The 22619-nt window shown below is 47.2% G+C and overlaps 3 protein-coding genes across 3 annotated transcripts in view; 2 read left to right on the top strand and 1 right to left on the bottom strand.

Moving 5' to 3' along the window:
- Nucleotides 1-86: 86 nt before the first annotated feature.
- On the top strand, nt 87-3372 carry cog8 (component of oligomeric golgi complex 8; the record flags this gene model as incomplete). The annotated part of the gene is made up of 3 exons (XM_034080249.2): nt 87-509; nt 660-828; nt 2040-3372. Coding segments are annotated over 3 exons (1023 nt in total), but the record flags the coding sequence as incomplete, so codon positions are not given.
- A 50-nt stretch (nt 3373-3422) lies between these two features.
- Nucleotides 3423-22619, bottom strand: part of nob1 (NIN1 (RPN12) binding protein 1 homolog) — a 43754-nt gene continuing 24557 nt past the window's right edge. Inside the window, exons 3-12 of the mRNA XM_034080250.2 lie at nt 15190-15278; nt 12465-12597; nt 10277-10410; nt 9918-9995; nt 9115-9231; nt 8744-8860; nt 6936-7166; nt 6398-6495; nt 5931-6075; nt 3423-4938 (exon numbers count right to left, since the gene is read on the bottom strand). Coding sequence (XP_033936141.1) covers nt 4669-4938; nt 5931-6075; nt 6398-6495; nt 6936-7166; nt 8744-8860; nt 9115-9231; nt 9918-9995; nt 10277-10410; nt 12465-12597; nt 15190-15258 — 1392 coding nt within the window. The 5' untranslated portion in view covers nt 15259-15278 and the 3' untranslated portion in view covers nt 3423-4668. The remainder of the gene's footprint in view (nt 4939-5930; nt 6076-6397; nt 6496-6935; nt 7167-8743; nt 8861-9114; nt 9232-9917; nt 9996-10276; nt 10411-12464; nt 12598-15189; nt 15279-22619) is intronic.
- The window catches only part of wdr59 (WD repeat domain 59), a gene marked incomplete at its 3' end in the record, with an annotated part of 36756 nt that continues 29755 nt past the window's right edge, over nt 15619-22619 (top strand). The window contains exons 1-4 of the mRNA XM_034080251.2: nt 15619-15778; nt 16372-16421; nt 16515-16650; nt 16726-16811. Of these exons, the coding sequence (XP_033936142.1) occupies nt 15725-15778; nt 16372-16421; nt 16515-16650; nt 16726-16811 (326 nt within the window). The remainder of the gene's footprint in view (nt 15779-16371; nt 16422-16514; nt 16651-16725; nt 16812-22619) is intronic.

Here is a 22619-nt window from a genome sequence, read left to right as displayed (position 1 = left end):
ACACCTCACCTCACACACACCTCACACACATCTCTCACACACTCCATGATAAACAAAGCCCAATAGGAACAAAGTAAACCTTATTAAATGTCCCCCATGTGTTTCCCCGCCAGGTGGGGGGCCGTCTGGACTCCCTGCTGGGTCAGTGCATGTACTTCGGCCTCTCCTTCAGTCGGGTCGGGGCAGATTTCCGCGGCCAGCTGGCTCCGATGTTCCAGCGCTCGGCGGCGGAGACGTTGCGCGGCGCCGTGTCGGAGGCGCTGGAGAGGTTCCAGGAGGACATGAACGTGTACACCCTGATCTCCATGCCCTCGGTGCTGGGGGGCTCCATCCCCCCCCAGCAGGGGCCCCAGCCCGGCACCCTGCAGCCCCCCCTCTCTCTGCTGGACTTCACGCCGCTCGCCTGCTTCCTCAACAACATCCTGAGCGCCTTCAACGACCTGAGGCTCTGCTGCCCCGTGGGCCTCGCCGAGGAGGTGAGCGTCTGCCTGCAGGACGCCATGGCCGACGTGAGTCACGATAAGCAACCTCGCACCCTACAAAGAACAGTTCAGACAGACTGTCTCCTCAAAGATATTGAAGTGGCTGGTATTGTGTATTTATTGATTGTTGTGCACATGTGACCTGACGTGCTGCTGTGACTTCCTGTTTCCTGTCAGGTGACGCGTCAGGTGTTGCTGTTCCACCGTGCGGAGGAGTCGGCGTTCAGCGCTCGAGAGAAAGACCTCTTCCTGTCGTTCTGCTGCTCGTACGCCGAGGATCTGCTGCCTTTCATCAACCGCTGCCTTCAGATCCTCTTCCCGCCCAATCAGATCGCTCTCATCCTGGGTGAGGAAATCATCCAATCGCATCTCAGCTGCTCTGTCACAGCAGAATACACTCAGAGAGTCATCATATGCATAAAGCTAGAAATTACCCGTTTGATTCTTTAAATCATTTAAATGTATTTATTTAATTATATTCTTTTGTGTGTTTTCAATTCATTCTAAAATCTGAGTTGAGAGCAATGGCTTTAAAAAAAATCATAATCTCAATATAATGTATAACAATATTCAGTGGAGTTGTGCCTCCAGATAAAATGTATTATTAATATTGATTATGATATTAGCCATATTGAATTCCTGCGTACTTGATAACGCAGTTTCTTAACCCACCAGCAGGGGGCGCTGTCCGCCCAACACTCGGGTTTAAAAATTACAAAATCATTAGGATTTATTTTTAGTGTTCAATGTTTCGGCGGTGGGAAGTGATGATATATGGACCCTGAATCTAGAGCTGTCGTCCAGAGACAAGAATGTGCGCCAGGAAACCTACGTTCCAGAGAAGAAGGGCTTCTAGATCAAATCAAGTTTTATTTATACAGCACATTTATAAACGATGTTTGGTCGAGCCAAAGTGCTGTACATGTAATAAAAATAGCCTGCAGTCGAGACACTTTACAGCAAATACAACAACACAGACCCTCTGTCCTCAGACCCTCTGTCCTCAGACCCTGTGTCCTCAGACCCTCTGTCCTTAGACCCTGTGTCCTCAGACCCTCTGTCCTCAGACCCTGCCTCTGTCCTCAGACCCTCTGTCCTTAGACCCTCACATCGTACAAGGAAACACTTCCAGAGAAACCCCACAGTTTAAAGGAACATGGAGAAACCTCAGGGAGAGCAGCAGAGGAGGATCCCTCTCCCAGGACGGACAGACTGCAATAGATGCCGTGTGTGAATCCAAGAGATAATACATTTCACAGCATAGAGACCGAATGTTAGGAAATGCATGTGTCTGTAATGAGGAGATTAATCCACGAGGATGTCAGCTACAATCCTGAGGAAGCCATCAGGGAAGCAGCATGACGAGACCCAAAGCAGATGATGAACTGTGTCTAAGGTTGAATACCTAAGCAAATTATTCCCTAACAAAGCTTCTATGTTATCTTTACATTAAAGTCAGTTTCCAAAGTCATGGAGTAATCAACGGACGTCATATTGATTGTGATGTTTTCCGTATTGAGCGGCCTTTCACTGACGGGTTTAAATGTTTCTCTGCAGGAGTTCCCGTCTCTCAGCTGCACAGATTCGGTAGTTTGGGAAACATCGACATCGCCGCCATCCTGACGCCGCTCAGCTTCCTGCTGCCGCAAATCGAAATTGCGCCGGAGGAGATCCAACTTCCAGAAATCTCCTCCGATATCGACATCTCCCCCGAACTCAGCGGCCTCACGTTGGAGACGCAGCGACAGGAAGTGGAGATAAAGCAACAGGAAGTAGAGACGCAGCGACAGGAAGTGGAGACGCAGCGACTGGAAGTGGAGATAAAGCAACAGGAAGTAGAGACGAAGCAACAGGAAGTGGAGACGCATCAACAGCAAGAAGAGACGCAGCAACAGGAAGTGGAGACGCATCAACAGGAAGTAGAGCTGAGCGAGGAAACGGGAAAAAGCCATTCTGAGGATCAGGACGAAGACTTTTCTCTGGAGTGAAGACAATTATTTAATAACTCTACTCTATTAATAATAATATAATAATGATTTCTCCAGTGGGAGGGTTCCCTGCTGTGGGGATGGGACGTTCAAATGATTTATTTTATCTTATTTAAGGCGAAGGGAAATGCTAAGTCTGTGTTCACGCCTCTTTTTATTTGCCCTTAAAGTCCAGATAATGTTGAAATATTTTTATAAAGTGTTTTTCTTTTGGCTGAGGTGTAAAGGTGGTGTATGGATAAAAGCTAAGTGTAAACATTTATAGTGAATAAATGGGATTTCAATGACTCAATTTACTTGGCATATTTTATGGAATTCTGTAAAAATTGTTATGGGATAAAAAATAACTATTTATAAAATATATTTGACAAAAAAATGTTCTCAAAGTCTCAGGACTCTCATACTTTTGTGTTATTGTTAGCCTAGCTTAGCATAAAGACCGTAAGAAGGGGACATTGTTAGCAGAGCTTAGCACAGACTGGAAGCAGGAGAAACTGTTAGTCTAGCTTAGCACAAAGACTGGAAGCAGGGGAAACTGTTAGCCTAGCTTAGCACAAACAACTGAAAGTACTGGACACCGTTAGCCTAGTTTAGCACAGACTGGAAGCAGGGGAAACTGTTAGCCTAGCTTAGCACAAAGACTGGAAGCAGGGGAAACGGTTAGCCTAGCTTAGCACAAAGACTGGAAGTACTGGACACCGTTAGCCTAGCTTAGCACAAAGACTGGAAGCAGGGGAAACGGTTAGCCTAGCTTAGCACAAAGACTGGAAGCAGGGGAAACGGTTAGCCTAGCTTAGCACAAAGTAGGAGAAACTGTTCGCCTAGCTTAGCATAAAGGCCGTAATCAGGGCAAATTGTTAACCTAGTTTAGCACAAAAACTGGAAGCAGGATTGAAGGATTATCTGAAATAAATCAAATGTGTTCACATACAAATAAGAAACTCTGCATCGGTTGTAGTTTGAACATTTATTGGTGTAGAATAGATTGATCGTGTCACATCACATGGTACTGTTTTACTGCTAGTTGTTTAAAGGACCGTTCTGCAGTTAGCATGCTTTACTGTGTAATATTTAAACATGCAGTTAACGAGTAACATACCACCGCGTATTAGGGTCAGTGTAGATTTAAAAAACCATTACGGAGCCGGGGGAGGAGGGTTGTATTATATATCATTTACGTTATATCTGGTTCCCTGACAAAAATACGTTTTTCTAACAAACTTCTGACCTTTTATTTTAATAAATCCCAGCTCCCATGGCTCTGTAATTAGTTTTTTAGACTACAATAAGGCTGAGCAATGTTTATATTATATCGGCATTGTGATACGGTCTTAGATTTCTGATGAAATACGGGACTTTTTCTGGTTTGAAACGCTAATTTACAGCAAAATGTCATTTTCTGAATTTTCTAAACTGTTATTGCCTTTTTATTATTTGCTTTTACACATGAAGTCATTAAACCACATCACTGATAATAGGGTTAGGGTTATCCAACATTTCATTGTGTAGATATTTTTAATTAAAGCACCAATAATCCACTTCCCAATGTTGGTATTTTATGTCGCAAATACCAAATCATCAGTGCAGACATTGAGATTTGGGGTAAATTATCATTATTTATGTGACTTTATTGACACAAAACAACAGGAAACAGTGTGTGAAATTCAGAAAATGATGTAACTTAAGTCTCTAAAACCAGGAAATACATTACCATACCCAAAACACAACACGATAGTTAGTGGATTCGTTATAACATCCTTTTATTGCCCAGCCTTAAACCTAAACGCCCCCGATGTGCAGCTGTGTTTCGGCCCTTTTAATGAAATGTGAATTTACTGACACAAAACAGCAGGAAAGTTTGTTCAATGCAGAAAATGACGTATTTTTTACTGTAACTTAAAACTCTAAAAGCGGCGGCACTTTAATGAATTCTGAATCCTCGTGTCTGTCAGTTCTTCTTCACAAACATATTGTGATATTTGTTGTTAAAATGTAACACCAGATTTGTAGTGCTTTAATAACATTAATACAATGAGATTTGGGACCAATTATCATCATTTATGTGAATTCACTGAAGTAACTGACACGAAGCGGCAGGGAACAGTTCGTGAAATGCAGGAAATTACGTCTCTTTACTGTAACTTCTACTCTAAAAGCGGTGTTTCGGCCCTTTAAATAATTCTGAACCCTGGTGTCGGTCAGTTCTTCTTCACAAACTTCTTGTGCGCGGCGTTGGGGTTGGCGCGCCGCCGCCCGCCGCCGCCCTGCCCGTCTCTGATCTGCAGGTTCGCGGCTCGGCTGTAGATGTCGTTCTGGCTGAAGGGAGACGCTCCGGTGACGAAGTCCGGGTCGAACACGTTGGTTTTCTGCCGGGCTTTACGGGAGAGTCTCTGCTGAGGGAAGCGCTGGTCCTCCACCAGCTGAGGGTTGTTCCCGTGTTTACCTCCCTGAGGCATCGTCAGAGAGTGCTGCAACAACAACAACATGAAGTGACTGTTATTTTGTATATATTGATTGTTGTGCTTTTATTTAGGTCTTAGTGTATGGCAATGAAAAACTGAAGTCACAGGCTTCTCCAACAGAGCAACATGAATATACATAGGACATAAAACAGATAAAACAGATAAAATAGTGCAAGAGAAAGTTTTGTGTACGCAAGTAAATACAAATAAAATTGAAATAGTGTTTAATAGTCTTCCCTGAAGGCAGCATCTCCCTGGTCCAATAGGATTTCTCAAACAAACGTTTATGAGCAGGAGAATCTCCACATGTTAAAACCACTTTATGATTTCTGAAGTGAAAAGCTAATGTTGGGCTATAAAGGAACTACAGCACGGTCACATGACTTCACGTCACCACCGCTAAGCTAAAGGAGGCTAATGTTGGGCTATAAAGGAACTACAGCACGGTCACATGACTTCACGTCACCACCGCTAAGCTAAAGGAGGCTAATGTTGGGCTATAAAGGAACTACAGCACGGTCACATGACTTCACGTCACCACCGCTAAGCTAAAGGAGGCTAATGTTGGGCTATAAAGGAACTACAGCACGGTCACATGACTTCACCTCACCACCGCTAAGCTAAAGGTAGGCTAATGTTGGGCTATAAAGGAACTACAGCACGGTCACATGACTTCACGTCACCACCGCTAAGCTAAAGGCGGCTAATGTTGGGCTATAAAGGAACTACAGCACGGTCACATGACTTCACGTCACCACCGCTAAGCTAAAGGCGGCTAATGTTGGGCTATAAAGGAACTACAGCACGGTCACATGACTTCACGTCACCACCGCTAAGCTAAAGGTGGCTAACTTTGGGCTATAAAGGAACTACAGCACGGTCACATGACTTCACGTCACCACCGCTAAGCTAAAGGTGCGCGCGTGTGTGTGTATCTGTGTGTGCCTGTGTGCGTGTGCGTGTGCGTGTGTGTGTGTGTGTGTGTGTGTGAGTCTCACCCTCAGTCCTTTGCTGTTCAGCACCTTTGGGTTCTTGGAGAAGTGCATCTGTGTGTTTCCGTCGGCGCTGACGGTCACTGCGATCTTCTTCAGAGTCCGGTTCCCACAGTGAGGACAGAACAGCTTGCTCATGTTGCTCGTCGTCCTGAAAAACAGGATTTGAGAAAACAAATATTCAGGTTTATGAGGTGGAAATTCCACACTCAATCACCTTCTGGTAAGAAACGAACAAATACACAAGCTTACACCAAAGTTCTGTTATTTAAAAGCTCTCCTAATATACTGTTATATATATATACCCAGAGCATGTCTCTGATTGGCTGAAACACCCAACAGATCATTGCAGCATTACCCATAATCCCCTCTGTTTCAGAAGGGTTAATTATTAATTAAATGAGACTCAAGATAAATTGCTACGATTCCTTCAGAGGAACGTCTGGTGTCTGATTTCACGTTGTTTTACTCACTTGAAGCAGGCGTGGCACCTCAGGATGTAGTTCCTCGCCTGTTTGATGAGCATCCCGTTAACGGACAGGACGTGAAGCCCGATCTGGATCAGAACGTTCTGGAAGCAGGAGTTATCATCACTTGTTATTACACGTTTTATTAGAATACTCGATCCTGATTGGTCAATTTGGAGATTTCAGAGGTTGTTAATACTCGATAAAACACTGTTGCCAAGTTCCACTTTTTTTATATATCGTACAAAATACACATTTTAACTTTAATTTCTTATGTTTGTATAAATATTTGTTATTTTATTATTTAACATTTTAATTGAACGTCTTGTGTTTCTACTAATATATATCTTTTTTGTATTTGTTTCACATTTATTGATTACTTTGAAATATTTGTATTTATTGTCTTGTATACGTTTAACTTAAATAATGTTTATTTTTAAATTTTATATAAATATTTGGATTTAAATTTATAAAAAAATGGTTAAATAACAGATAATTGTTTGTCTTTGGAGACTTTAGGGTTCCCTTTGGTCCGAATCGTTACCTGCATGGCGAAGTCGGTGGTCAGACATCCGACTGTGACATCAGCGGGAGCCGTCCAATCAGAGGAGTCCATCTTCACCTGTTTGATGTTACCGGGAGTGATCCATCCTCCATCACCTTCCTCCTCTTCCTCTTCTTCATCCTCCTCCTCATCATCATCTTCCTCCTCTTCAGGCTCGTTCTCTTTGTCCTCGTCGCTCCTCTGATCTGATGAAGAAACGTCGTCCAGATTCTGCAGAACAAACAGAATCACCGTTAGTCCTAAACCCTGACTAAAGTTCTGAAAATCTCAACATTTTGAATTTCGCAGGAAAATGAAGTAATTCTGAATTGCGGAGAAAATGACTTAACTTTTTTCTGAAAATCACAAAATTCTGACTTTTCGGGAATTTCTCAGAAAATTCAATTCAAACTACACATTTGAACCAGAAATGGGAAAAGGGGCGGGGCTACATGAGGTGAATAATACGTTAAAGTGTAAATAATAAAGTATGTTATCTCTAATCCTCACCAGCAGGTGCATCAGAGGCCTGCACTACGAAGCAGGATGTTCGCTTAGCGGCTAACTTCAGGGAAAACTCGGGGTTTCCGGTCCTACGAAGCTGGTTCTCTTTTTAGCGGGCTAGATCTCCATGGTAACTGATGCTGAGCGGCTAACCTGCTCCGGAGCAGGTTAGGTTGCAGGCTAAGAGCTCAACTCAGTGAAAGCACCGCCTGCTGACCAATCAGAGCTCAGTGTGCGGAGTTTAAAGCGATCAGGTCATATTACAGGAGAAAGGAAATACAGAAAAACTGCCGTTGCAGGAAAAACGGCCGGCAAAAGTAAACTGAATGTGTGAACGTGAACTCTAAAGGTGGGGTAGGTAAGTTTCAGAAACCGGCTCCAGTGCACTAAAATTTGAAAGTATCTGCAATCTGCACAACGACTACTTTTACTGTCGCTACTTTCACTATATTTTGATGATAATACTTTTGTACTTTTATTTGAGGAACATTTTGATTGCAGGATTGTTCCTACATTCTGGTACTTCTACTTTTACTCAAGTACAAGACCTGGGTACTTCTACTTTGACTCAAGTACAAGATATATACTTATACCACCTCCGTTTATAGCCTATGAAAAAAACTAATAGAAAACGAAGGCTAAAGCTAACGTTAGCAGATAGTGATGCTAGTTTGCTAGTTAAGTTTGCTCAACGATAATATTGCGATGTGATGTGCAACTTTTCAGTGCACATCACGCTCTGCCGCTCCGACAGGGAGCTCTGCTCTGAACACCTGAACGGCCCGTTCTAACAGCTGTTCACCAGCGGTCAGTCTGTGCCGCAGTGACTCCGGACCGCACAGTTAATATTAACGAACGCACCCGTAGCTAGTGTAGCTGCTGAAGCTAGACCATCATCGCGGAGCAGCAGAGCCGACAGGCAGGAAGCCTCGAGCACACAGCTCGCGCTGCATTATAATATAAAAAGAACACCATGCGTGTCATGATGGCACATAGCAGCTCGCGGCCGCAGATTACTCCGGGTCCCAGGCCCCCCCCCCACACCCCAAACATATTTGTATTGCAGATCTACATGAATCACACAAACGACCTATTTTGGATTCAAAACGGCGAATTTCGCCGAAAGGTGACAAGTTTGCATCCCTCCACTTGATAACCCGCATCGTAGGACCGTTTAGCGAGAGCGCGTATGTTTTGGATTAGGCCAACCGGCTAACTCAAACATATCCAGGTCAGGTTGAACCGGCTTCGTGGCACAGGCCTCAGGTGTAAATAATAAAGTGTGTGTTATCTCTAGCCCTCACCAGCAGGTGCATCAGAGAGTCGATGGAGGCGAGCGGCGGCCTCCAGAACTGGAAAGAGTTGAAAGTGTTGAAAGAGTCTGTAGACGTCTCCTTGGGATCTGCAACCTCCAGAGGATCCTGAAGAAGCACAGACCCAGAATTCAGACACCATTCTGTCTTTCGTCTGAAAATCTCAAATTTCTTACATTTTCGGAAAATCTCAAAATTCAGACTTTTTATTGAAAATCTTTTCTGAACATTTTAACTTTTCTGAAAATCTCTACATTTTGGACTTTTTTCTGAAAATCTCAAAATTCTGACTTTTTTCAGAAAATCTCAAAAATACGTCTTTTTTCTGAGCCTTAATAAACTTGTGTGAGCTCTCTCCTCACCAGCAGCTGCAGCAGCTCTTTGTCGACGGTCGGCAGCACCGGCCTCCAGAACTGGAAGCTGTTGAACGGATCTCCGTCCGGAAACTTCTGTCGAACACCAACGCTCTCTGAAGACTTCTGAGGACGAGAGAGGAACAGAGAAACTGAGGAACAGAGGGACAGAGGAACTGAGGAACTGAGGGACTGAGGGACTGAGGAACTGAAGAACTGAGGAACAGAGGAACAGAGGAACTGAGGGACTGAGGGACTGAGGAACTGAAGAACTGAGGAACTGAGGGACAGAGGAACTGAGGGACTGAGGAACTGAGGAACTGAGGAACTGAGGAACAGAGGAACTGAGGAACTGAGGAACTGAGGGACTGAGGGACAGAGGAACTGAGGGACTGAGGAACTGAGGAACTGAGGGACAGAGGAACTGAGGAACAGAGGAACAGAGGGACTGAGGAACTGAGGAACAGAGGGACTGAGGAACTGAGGAACTGAGGAACAGAGGAACTGAGGAACAGAGGAACTGAGGGACTGAGGGACAGAGGAACTGAGGAACAGAGGGACTGAGGGACTGAGGAACTGAGGAACTGAGGGACTGAGGGACTGAGGGACTGAGGAACTGAGGGACTGAGGAACTGAGGTACTGAGGAACAGAGGAACTGAGGAACTGAGGTACTGAGGGACTGAGGGACTGAGGAACTGAGGAACTGAGGAACTGAGGAACTGAGGAACAGAGGAACTGAAGAACTGAGGTACTGAGGGACTGAGGAAGGACCCTTCAGGTGTGAGTTGAGATCAGAGAGAAAGCGCCTCACCTTTTCTCTGGAGGGCAGGAAGAACCCGGCCACGTTGACCGGAGTCTCCGGGTGGCGCTGAGTGCTGTGGACGTTCACCTGGAGCCAGAACACACACATTCAGCCACACAGGTCTGACGGAGTACCGCGCAGTCCAACGAATACAAAATGTTCAACATTTCAAAATTCCGATTTTGTGCGACAAAATACTCTAAATCTGCGGCCGTTAATCAGCTCATCCCATCACTTTTTATGAAAGTCAAGCATTAGTATTGTGCCGGTAAAATATTTATAGAAACTTGTTTTTTTTGCACTTTTGAAGTTCAGAAAACATGAAAACAGTTCAGCATTTTTTGGGACATTTGTAAAACATCGTGCACCTTGACTTCTGGCTCCTTCTTCAGGTGCTCGGATCCCACGTGCTCCAGCTCCAGCTGGTAGGTCAGAGCCAGGACCTTGATGTCGGTCGCTGACAGACTCGGGTAGTCTCCCGTCTTCTTGGAGAACTCCGTCACTGAAACACCAACACACTAATCACTGAAACACCAAATCACTGAAACACCAAATCACTGAAACACCAAATCACTGAAACACCAAATCACTGAAACACCAAATCACTGAAACACCAAATCACTGAAACACCAAATCACTGAAACACCAACACACTAATCACTGAAACACCAAATCACTGAAACACCAAATCACTGAAACACCGACACACTAATCACTGAAACACCAAATCACTGAAACACCAAATCACTGAAACACCGACACACTAATCACTGAAACACCAAATCACTGAAACACCTAATCACTGAAACACCAAATCACTGAAACACCAAATCACTGAAACACCAAATCACTGAAACACCTAATCACTGAAACACCAAATCACTGAAACACCAAATCACTGAAACACCAAATCACTGAAACACCAAATCACTGAAACACCAAATCACTGAAACACCGACACACTAATCACTGAAACACTAACACACTAATCACTGAAACACAGGGGGGTCAAACTCAAGGCCCGGGGGCCAAATCCGGCCCGCGACTTCATTTCACGCGGCCCCTCAAGAGATTGCAAAGAATATTATACGGTTACATGCCGGTTTACAGAAGCACGTTGCCCATAAACTACATATCCCACAATGCATCTCAAATTTGACTTTTTTCTCAGAATTTGACTTTTTTTCTTCAAAATATAAATGTTTTCTTAGAATTTGCCTTTTTCTCATTAGAGTTTTAATAATCATTTTGTAACATTCTCAGTGAAGAGACTTGCAATGATTTGCCCTCGACTTCTGCTTTCAGACGTAGTTAATTATGAAGTTATTACCCTATCCGATAATAATGCAAAGCAGAGGCAATGATGTAATATAATACATTATTTTATATATATTAAATATTTATATATATATTTTGATATATAGTCTTAAAGTTACAACCGGCCCTTTGAGTACAACCATAATGCTGATGTGGCCCGCGAAGAAATTGAGTTTGACACCCCTGCACGAAGAGGACACAGTGTGTGGTGTGTTCAGGGACAGTTTGTTTACCATGTCTGATGTGTTCAGGGACGGTGTGTGGTGTGTTCAGGGACAGTTTGTTTACCGTGTCTGATGTGTTCAGGGACGGTGTGTGGTGTGTTCAGGGACAGTTTGTTTACCGTGTCTGATGTGTTCAGGGACGGTGTGGTGTGTTCAGGGACGGTGTGTTCAGGGACAGTTTGTTTACCGTGTCTGATGTGTTCAGGGACGGTGTGTGGTGTGTTCAGGGACAGTTTGTTTACCGTGTCTGATGTGTTCAGGGACGGTGTGTGGTGTGTTCAGGGACAGTTTGTTTACCGTGTCTGATGTGTTCAGGGACGGTGTGGTGTGTTCAGGGACAGTTTGTTTACCGTGTCTGATGTGTTCAGGGACGGTGTGGTGTGTTCAGGGACGCTGTGTTTACCGTGTCTGATGTGTTCAGGGACGGTGTGTTGTGTGTTCAGGGAAGATGTGTGGTGTGTTCAGGGACGGTGTGTGGTGTGTTCAGGGACGCTGTGTTTACCGTGTCTGATGTGTTCAGGGAAGATGTGTGGTGTGTTCAGGGACGGTGTGTGGTGTGTTCAGGGACGCTGTGTTTTCCGTGTCTGATGGGTTCAGGAACGGTGTGTGATGTGTTCAGGGACAGTTTGTTTCCGTGTCTGATGTGTTCAGGGTCAGTGTGTGGTGTGTTCAGGGACACAGTATGGTGTGTTCAGGGACGGAGTGTGGTGTGTTCAGGGACGGAGTTTGGTGTGATCAGGGACGGTGTGTGATGTGTTCAGGGTCACAGTGTGGTGTGTTCAGGGTCAGTGTGTGGTGTGTTCAGGGACACAGTGTGGTGTGTTCAGGGACAGTTTGTTTCCGTGTCTGATGTGTTCAGGGTCAGTGTGTGGTGTGTTCAGGGACACAGTGTGGTGTGTTCAGGGACAGTTTGTTACCGTGTCTGATGTGTTCAGGGTCACAGTGTGGTGTGTTCAGGGTCACAGTGTGGTGTGTTCAGGGACACAGTATGGTGTGTTCAGGGACAGTTTGTTACCGTGTCTGATGTGTTCGGGGTGCGGCTCTCTGAAGGTCAGGTGGTACGGCAGGAAAGCTAAACTCCTCCTCGTGGGTTTGTCTCTGATCTCGTCCACCACGTCCTTCAGGGTGTAGATCGTGCTGCCGATCTCCTGCAGGACAAAACAATAAAGAATTTAAAAAGGAAAGACAAAGTAAAATAAAGACCCGGCAGACTAGTCTCATTCCCTTTAATTGCATTTGTTCAGCATACAGACAAAGGCACAATAACAACCTAACACACAATTTATTTAAATATGAATGGGGGTGTTGAAAGAAAGAAAAGGCACATGTTTATAATAATACAAAACTTAAAGGGGACCTATCATGAACTCACCAAGCATCAGGAAACAATACCCTCTCTCTTTTCCTCCGTACCCACATCTCTAAAAAAGGGGCTGCAACGGATCTGATAAAAACGGATCCAGATTTGAACACTGTCCTGACGTCAGGACGGTGGCGCTACGGCTATTGGCCAACTCTCCACCTATCAGGGGAATGAGAGGTTGGGCCACGGCCGGCCATTGCTGCTCGAAAGCGCTGGAGACGCTGTAGTACATATGCCAGGCCTGTAAGTGGCGCTGTAGTGTGCCACAAAAGCAGCGAAGAAGACTTCCCTCGCATGGTTGCCATGGTTGCCCTTCTGTTTATTCTCCGCTGTGGCTCTTTTTCTCCCTCCCCGAGGCGAGCACTGTAATTCTCTCCGGTAGTCCACCAGCAGATGACAAACACCCACCTCTCCGCCTCTTCCAAGGGACGAGGGGACCGTGCGGCAGAGTTCCAGTTCGATTTTTATTTCGCCGGTCAACATGTCCGTTAAAGTTTAAATCTTCCGGACAAAATTAGAAAAGAGCCGGTCAGAGGTCTTCTTTGTTATTTATTGAGCTTCAAAACAAATGAATAACGACTCTATATAATAATATAATAAAACACGGAGGATGGAGATCTATTTTTCTCCCCCTCTTTGATCAGAGCACGCTCCCCTCTCCTGAAGGGGGGCGTGGTCTCCTGTAGGGGGGCGTGGTCTCCTGCAGGGGGGCGTGGTCTCCTGAAGCTCACAGAATCAAGAGTGTGCGGAGAACAGCAAATAGAGCGAAATGAGGCATGGCTAAAATGCAGGATCTGTTTGGTATTTTGAAAACCGAAACGTATAAATATACCTTATACAGGTATGGCCCTACAATATATATTGAAATATAGCATGATAGGTGTCCTTTAAACATAAATACACTTTTATGATGAGGATGGAGAGCTCTCTGTTGTGGCGTCATGGAAGTAAACCCAGATGTTGACCGATTGATTACAGACTAGTAAATAATAATAAACCCTGTTAATAGTTAATAATAAAATAAATCATCCTCCTGTTCCTCAATAAAATGCTCACGATGCAGATTCATCAGCAACAATTCTTCATGTAATTTAAAGGGCCCGTGTCACGGCCATCTCTACTGATCACAGTTCCATCGTTGAGGTCGACTAGAATAGATTCACATCGTTCCAAACTCTCATTGGTTTCTCTCAGCGTCTCTGTAGTCTGTGCATCCACTCTCTGTCCTACACGGCTTGTTGGAGCTCCTGCCCCCCCCCCCCCCTCCCTGTGAGCTCAACAAGGCGTTGCCCACTGTGCTCTGATTGGTCAGCTCGCCCACTCTGTTCTGATGAGTCCTCCACCGTTACAGCGGAACATCAGTATTTATGTTTTACAATGGCGTTTGTTAGCAACCAGGAAATGAATGAGAACACTGCGTGGGGTCTGGGGGCCGTGTTGGCGGGACGTTGGGGGGCTCGCTGCTGCGAGGAGCGGACAGTGTGTGAGCTGGGTTACTGGTGTGGTTTCCAGCCTACACACACACACACACACACACACACACACACACACACACACACACACACACACACACACACACACACACACACACACACACACACACACACACACACACACACACACACACACACACACACACACACACACACACACACACACACACACACACACACACACACACACACACACACACACACCCATTTGGGTCGTCGTTACGTCACAGTGACCCGGAAGAAGCAAATGTAAAAAGAGAAATGTCCAACCTTCATAACACAAGGGGACGGGTGATTACCGGAAAAGCATGACATGGGACCTTTAAGTATTTTTTACAACTTAATTAAATGTAAAATCTCTGTTTGTGTTTCGGTAAAAATAAACGTTTCATTATTATAAGTAATACTAGTTCATTAATTAACTATTTTAAATGATGAAGAAGTACAGCTCGCTGTTGTTGTGACGTCATGTATGTAAACACGGATTTTGTTAAATCAAAATATTTGTGTTCTTGTCAAGATTATAAATCCGGTATAAAGTTAAACATAGTAATACAATAAATAAATGAAACTATTTTTAATGATGAGGATCTAGACCTCTCTGTTGTTGTGACGTCATGTGTAAACACGCATGTTGACTGATTGATTTACAGACTTGTAAACAACAATAAATCCTGTTTACAAAGTGAAATATATTAAAATAAAGTCTGTTTTAGTGTTTATTCTGTTCTGTTTCCCCCACGCCTCTTCTCGCTCTGCGGCCTTTATCTCTCTCTCTCCGGCCTCAGAAGGGACCCCTGTCCTCCCGTTTCCCCCCTCCCCCCCGGGGGTCTGCTCTCTTTATACAGGGGCATTGTATATATTAATATGAAGCATATTCTCACCTGGAGAGGAGCTTTCTTCAGAAAAGCTCCTGCGTCTGCGACAACATGCGCAACCAAGGTAGGCGCCATCTTGGATCTGTGACGGAGAACTGGGCCGACCAATCAGAAGAGAGGAAATGTGATGCGTTCAGACACTTAGGAACACTCGGAGAAACAACATTTATAAAAAGAAATAATGATTCTCCGCTGATAAATGTAATACTTCTTATTCTCATCAATATAAAATTAAACTTAAAATATTAGAAAATATTATTAAATACAAATAAAGTGAATAAGTTAAACATATCAATAATTATTATAAATAACCATTACAATGATTAATAAATGTTTAATTCAATAAATATTTCCATTATTATTATTAATATTATTATTGGTATTGTTATTATTTTTATTATCATTATTAATTATTTTATTTGTTAACAGAATCATCTTTTTTTACTAAAATTCTCATGACCATCGTCTTCTCTCCCAGGGACCGTGAACGCGGCGTGACATTAGAATCACGTGACGCTCTGTTGACGGCAGAGACGGAAAGATGGCGGCGCGCTGGAGCAGCGAGAATGTGGTGGTGGAGTTTCGAGATGCTCAGGTATTAAAACGACCTTAATAAACTAAAGATACCGAAAGAGCAGCACGAGGAGAACCACTTTACATCCTCACAGTTTACTCCCTGAATACTTTACTTTAAACACACTTTCATTTGAGTTTTGCTTCAATTTCAATGTTCATTTACACTTAATTACAGTTTTAGATAGATAGATAGATGGATAGATGGATAGATAAATAGATAAATAGAGAGATGGATAAGTACTTAATTGATTCCAATTTGGGAATTATTTTTGCGTTGCAGCAGCATAAAAAACAAGACACTCCAACAATGCAAATTATTTCTGAAATAGAAATAAAACAGCGTTGTAAAAAATATATATAGATGTGGAAATACACATTTCCAGTTACAAATATAATGCAGGATATTATTGTGCAAGATATGTATTATTCAATATTAAAGGTCCCATTTCTACTGGTCATAGTTCCATCGTTGAGGTCTACTAGAATAGATTTAATGAAGTATTTTATTTTCACCCCATTCCTACTTTAACTTCACGAATCAAAACATTAAACAATAATCTGACGCATGTAATTATGTTCAAATTAAGATTTGTCTTCTTCTTGTGTTTTCAGGCCACCGCTATGTCAGTGGACTGCCTGGGTTCTCACGCTGTACTTTCCGGGTAAGTTTCATGCACCTGAACGCACCACAGATATAAACATCATGTCTCAGTTTGATCTAAAGCGCCTGTAATGTGTCCCTGAACGCCTCTCAGGCGGCGCTTCCTGTACATGGTGAACCTGGAGGCTCCGTCCGAGCAGCCGAGGAAGATCGGGCGTCAGAGTAAGTGGGACGTGGGGACGGTTCAGTGGAAGCCTCATCGAGACGAGGCGCACGTCTTCGCCGCCTCCGTGAGTTCTGCTGATCTCCATCACGAGTGCACACGGAGGACTCTGATGCTCAACTTAACGACTGTTTCCTTTCAGAGCAACCAGCGCGTGGACCTGTACTCGTGGAAGGACGGCTGTGGAGAGATTCAATCGTCCCTGCAGGGCCACACGCGGGTCATCAGGTACCGCAAACAAGCGCTCCTTCCTGGAGGGGACCACCGATACACCACTCACACTGACTCTCTGACGCTCTGTGGTGCGTTCACTGACCGTGGTGCGTTCAATGACTCTCTGACGCTCTGTGGTGCGTTCACTGACCGTGGTGCGTTCAATGACTCTCTGATGCTCTGTGGTGCGTTCACTGACCGTGGTGCGTTCACTGACTCTCTGACTCTCTGTGGTGCGTTCACTGACGCTCTGTGGTGCGTTCACTGACTCTCTGACGCTCTGTGGTGCGTTCACTGACCGTGGTGCGTTCACTGACTCTCTGACTCTCTGTGGTGCGTTCACTGACTCTCTGTGGTGCGTTCACTGACTCTCTGACTCTCTGTGGTGCGTTCACTGACCGTGGTGCGTTCAATGACTCTCTGACGCTCTGTGGTGCGTTCACTGACTCTCTGACGCTCTGTGGTGCGTTCACTGACCGTGGTGCGTTCACTGACTCTCTGACGCTCTGTGGTGCGTTCACTGACCGTGATGCGTTCAATGACTCTCTGACGCTCTGTGGTGCGTTCACTGACTCTCTGACTCTCCGTGGTGCGTTCAATGACTCTCTGACTCTCCGTGGTGCGTTCAATGACTCTCTGACTCTCTGTGGTGCGTTCACTGACCGTGGTGCGTTCACTGACTCTCTGACTCTCTGTGGTGCGTTCACTGACTCTCTGTGGTGCGTTCACTGACCGTGGTGCGTTCAATGACTCTCTGACGCTCTGTTGTGCGTTCACTGACCGTGGTGCGTTCAATGACTCTGACGCTCTGTGGTGCGTTCACTGACTCTCTGACTCTCTGTGGTGCGTTCACTGACTCTCTGTGGTGCGTTCACTGACCCTCTGTGGTGCGTTCACTGACTCTCTGACGCTCTGTGGTGCGTTCACTGACCGTGGTGCGTTCACTGACTCTCTGACTCTCTGTGGTGCGTTCACTGACTCTCTGTGGTGCGTTCACTGACTCTCTGACTCTCTGTGGTGCGTTCACTGACCGTGGTGCGTTCAATGACTCTCTGACGCTCTGTGGTGCGTTCACTGACCGTGGTGCGTTCACTGACTCTCTGACGCTCTGTGGTGCGTTCACTGACCGTGGTGCGTTCACTGACTCTCTGACGCTCTGTGGTGCGTTCACTGACCGTGATGCGTTCAATGACTCTCTGACGCTCTGTGGTGCGTTCACTGACTCTCTGACTCTCCGTGGTGCGTTCAATGACTCTCTGACTCTCCGTGGTGCGTTCAATGACTCTCTGACTCTCTGTGGTGCGTTCACTGACCGTGGTGCGTTCACTGACTCTCTGACTCTCTGTGGTGCGTTCACTGACTCTCTGTGGTGCGTTCACTGACCGTGGTGCGTTCAATGACTCTCTGACGCTCTGTTGTGCGTTCACTGACCGTGGTGCGTTCAATGACTCTCTGACGCTCTGTGGTGCGTTCACTGACTCTCTGACTCTCTGTGGTGCGTTCACTGACTCTCTGTGGTGCGTTCACTGACTCTCTGTGGTGCGTTCACTGACCGTGGTGCGTTCAATGACTCTCTGACTCTCCGTGGTGCGTTCACTGACTCTCTGACGCTCTGTGGTGCGTTCACTGACCCTCTGTGGTGCGTTCACTGACTCTCTGACGCTCTGTGGTGCGTTCACTGACCGTGGTGCGTTCACTGACTCTCTGACGCTCTGTGGTGCGTTCACTGACCGTGGTGCGTTCACTGACTCTCTGACGCTCTGTGGTGCGTTCACTGACCCTCTGTGGTGCGTTCACCGACCGTGGTGCGTTCAATGACTCTCTGACTCTCTGTGGTGCGTTCACTGACTCTCTGACGCTCTGTGGTGCGTTCACTGACCGTGGTGCGTTCAATGACTCTCTGACGCTCTGTGGTGCGTTCACTGACTCTCTGACTCTCTGTGGTGCATTCACTGACCGTGGTGCGTTCAATGACTCTCTGACTCTCTGTGGTGCGTTCACTGACTCTCTGACGCTCTGTGGTGCGTTCACTGACCGTGGTGCGTTCAATGACCGTGGTGCGTTCACTGACTCTCTGACCCTCTGTGGTGCGTTCAATGACTCTCTGACGCTCTGTGGTGCGTTCACTGACCGTGGTGCGTTCAATGACCGTGGTGCGTTCAATCACCGTGGTGCGTTCACTGACTCTCTGACCCTCTGTGGTGCGTTCAATGACTCTCTGACTCTCCGTGGTGCGTTCACTGACTCTCTGACTCTCCGTGGTGCGTTCACTGACCGTGGTGCGTTCAAAGACCGTGGTGCGTTCACTGACTCTCTGACTCTCCGTGGTGCGTTCACTGACTCTCTGTGGTGCGTTCACAGACTCTCCGTGGTGCGTTCACTGACTCTCCGTGGTGCGTTCACTGACTCACTGACTCTCCGTGTTGCGTTCACTGACTCTCTGACTCTCTGTGGTGCGTTCACTGACTCTCCGTGGTGCGTTCACTGACCGTGGTGCGTTCACTGACCGTGGTGCGTTCAATGACCGTGGTGCGTTCACTGACTCTCTGACCCTCTGTGGTGCGTTCACTGACTCTCTGACGCTCTGTGGTGCGTTCACTGACCGTGGTGCGTTCAATGACTCTCTGACGCTCTGTGGTGCGTTCACTGACTCTCTGACTCTCTGTGGTGCGTTCACTGACCGTGGTGCGTTCAATGACTCTCTGACTCTCTGTGGTGCGTTCACTGACTCTCTGACGCTCTGTGGTGCGTTCACTGACCGTGGTGCGTTCAATGACCGTGGTGCGTTCACTGACTCTCTGACCCTCTGTGGTGCGTTCAATGACTCTCTGACGCTCTGTGGTGCGTTCACTGACCGTGGTGCGTTCAATGACCGTGGTGCGTTCAATCACCGTGGTGCGTTCACTGACTCTCTGACCCTCTGTGGTGCGTTCAATGACTCTCTGACTCTCCGTGGTGCGTTCACTGACTCTCTGACTCTCCGTGGTGCGTTCACTGACCGTGGTGCGTTCAAAGACCGTGGTGCGTTCACTGACTCTCTGACGCTCTGTGGTGCGTTCACTGACTCTCTGACTCTCCGTGGTGCGTTCACTGACAGTGGTGCGTTCAATGACCGTGGTGCGTTCACTGACTCTCTGACTGTCCGTGGTGCGTTCACTGACCGTGGTGCGTTCAATGACTCTCTGACGCTCTGTTGTGCGTTCACTGACCGTGGTGCGTTCAATGACTCTCTGACGCTCTGTGGTGCGTTCACTGACTCTCTGACTCTCTGTGGTGCGTTCACTGACTCTCTGTGGTGCGTTCACTGACTCTCTGTGGTGCGTTCACTGACCGTGGTGCGTTCAATGACTCTCTGACTCTCCGTGGTGCGTTCACTGACTCTCTGACGCTCTGTGGTGCGTTCACTGACCCTCTGTGGTGCGTTCACTGACTCTCTGACGCTCTGTGGTGCGTTCACTGACCGTGGTGCGTTCACTGACTCTCTGACGCTCTGTGGTGCGTTCACTGACCGTGGTGCGTTCACTGACTCTCTGACGCTCTGTGGTGCGTTCACTGACCCTCTGTGGTGCGTTCACCGACCGTGGTGCGTTCAATGACTCTCTGACTCTCTGTGGTGCGTTCACTGACTCTCTGACGCTCTGTGGTGCGTTCACTGACCGTGGTGCGTTCAATGACTCTCTGACGCTCTGTGGTGCGTTCACTGACTCTCTGACTCTCTGTGGTGCATTCACTGACCGTGGTGCGTTCAATGACTCTCTGACTCTCTGTGGTGCGTTCACTGACTCTCTGACGCTCTGTGGTGCGTTCACTGACCGTGGTGCGTTCAATGACCGTGGTGCGTTCACTGACTCTCTGACCCTCTGTGGTGCGTTCAATGACTCTCTGACGCTCTGTGGTGCGTTCACTGACCGTGGTGCGTTCAATGACCGTGGTGCGTTCAATCACCGTGGTGCGTTCACTGACTCTCTGACCCTCTGTGGTGCGTTCAATGACTCTCTGACTCTCCGTGGTGCGTTCACTGACTCTCTGACTCTCCGTGGTGCGTTCACTGACCGTGGTGCGTTCAAAGACCGTGGTGCGTTCACTGACTCTCTGACTCTCCGTGGTGCGTTCACTGACTCTCTGTGGTGCGTTCACAGACTCTCCGTGGTGCGTTCACTGACTCTCCGTGGTGCGTTCACTGACTCACTGACTCTCCGTGTTGCGTTCACTGACTCTCTGACTCTCTGTGGTGCGTTCACTGACTCTCCGTGGTGCGTTCACTGACCGTGGTGCGTTCACTGACCGTGGTGCGTTCAATGACCGTGGTGCGTTCACTGACTCTCTGACCCTCTGTGGTGCGTTCACTGACTCTCTGACGCTCTGTGGTGCGTTCACTGACCGTGGTGCGTTCAATGACTCTCTGACGCTCTGTGGTGCGTTCACTGACTCTCTGACTCTCTGTGGTGCGTTCACTGACCGTGGTGCGTTCAATGACTCTCTGACTCTCTGTGGTGCGTTCACTGACTCTCTGACGCTCTGTGGTGCGTTCACTGACCGTGGTGCGTTCAATGACCGTGGTGCGTTCACTGACTCTCTGACCCTCTGTGGTGCGTTCAATGACTCTCTGACGCTCTGTGGTGCGTTCACTGACCGTGGTGCGTTCAATGACCGTGGTGCGTTCAATCACCGTGGTGCGTTCACTGACTCTCTGACCCTCTGTGGTGCGTTCAATGACTCTCTGACTCTCCGTGGTGCGTTCACTGACTCTCTGACTCTCCGTGGTGCGTTCACTGACCGTGGTGCGTTCAAAGACCGTGGTGCGTTCACTGACTCTCTGACGCTCTGTGGTGCGTTCACTGACTCTCTGACTCTCCGTGGTGCGTTCACTGACAGTGGTGCGTTCAATGACCGTGGTGCGTTCACTGACTCTCTGACTGTCCGTGGTGCGTTCACTGACCGTGGTGCGTTCAATGACCGTGGTGCGTTCACTGACTCTCTGACGCTCTGTGGTGCGTTCACTGACTCTCTGACTCTCCGTGGTGCGTTCAATGACCGTGGTGCGTTCACTGACTCTCTGACCCTCTGTGGTGCGTTCAATGACTCTCTGACGCTCTGTGGTGCGTTCACTGACCGTGGTGCGTTCAATGACCGTGGTGCGTTCAATCACCGTGGTGCGTTCACTGACTCTCTGACCCTCTGTGGTGCGTTCAATGACTCTCTGACTCTCCGTGGTGCGTTCACTGACTCTCTGACTCTCCGTGGTGCGTTCACTGACCGTGGTGCGTTCAAAGACCGTGGTGCGTTCACTGACTCTCTGACGCTCTGTGGTGCGTTCACTGACTCTCTGACTCTCCGTGGTGCGTTCACTGACAGTGGTGCGTTCAATGACCGTGGTGCGTTCACTGACTCTCTGACTGTCCGCGGTGCGTTCACTGACCGTGGTGCGTTCAATGACCGTGGTGCGTTCACTGACTCTCTGACGCTCTGTGGTGCGTTCACTGACTCTCTGACTCTCCGTGGTGCGTTCAATGACCGTGGTGCGTTCACTGACTCTCTGACCCTCTGTGGTGCGTTCAATGACTCTCTGACGCTCTGTGGTGCGTTCAATGACCGTGGTGCGTTCAATGACCGTGGTGCGTTCACTGACTCTCTGACCCTCTGTGGTGCGTTCACTGACTCTCTGACGCTCTGTGGTGCGTTCACTGACTCTCTGACTCTCCGTGGTGCGTTCACTGACAGTGGTGCGTTCAATGACCGTGGTGCGTTCACTGACTCTCTGACTCTCCGTGGTGCGTTCACTGACCGTGGTGCGTTCACTGACCGTGGTGCGTTCAATGACCG

The sequence above is a fragment of the Pseudochaenichthys georgianus genome, unplaced genomic scaffold (assembly GCF_902827115.2).
Source record: "Pseudochaenichthys georgianus unplaced genomic scaffold, fPseGeo1.2 scaffold_970_arrow_ctg1, whole genome shotgun sequence".
NCBI lineage: Eukaryota > Metazoa > Chordata > Actinopteri > Perciformes > Channichthyidae > Pseudochaenichthys > Pseudochaenichthys georgianus.
The sequence above is the reverse complement of the archived record's forward strand: the minus strand, read 5'-3'. Positions and strand labels throughout refer to the sequence as shown.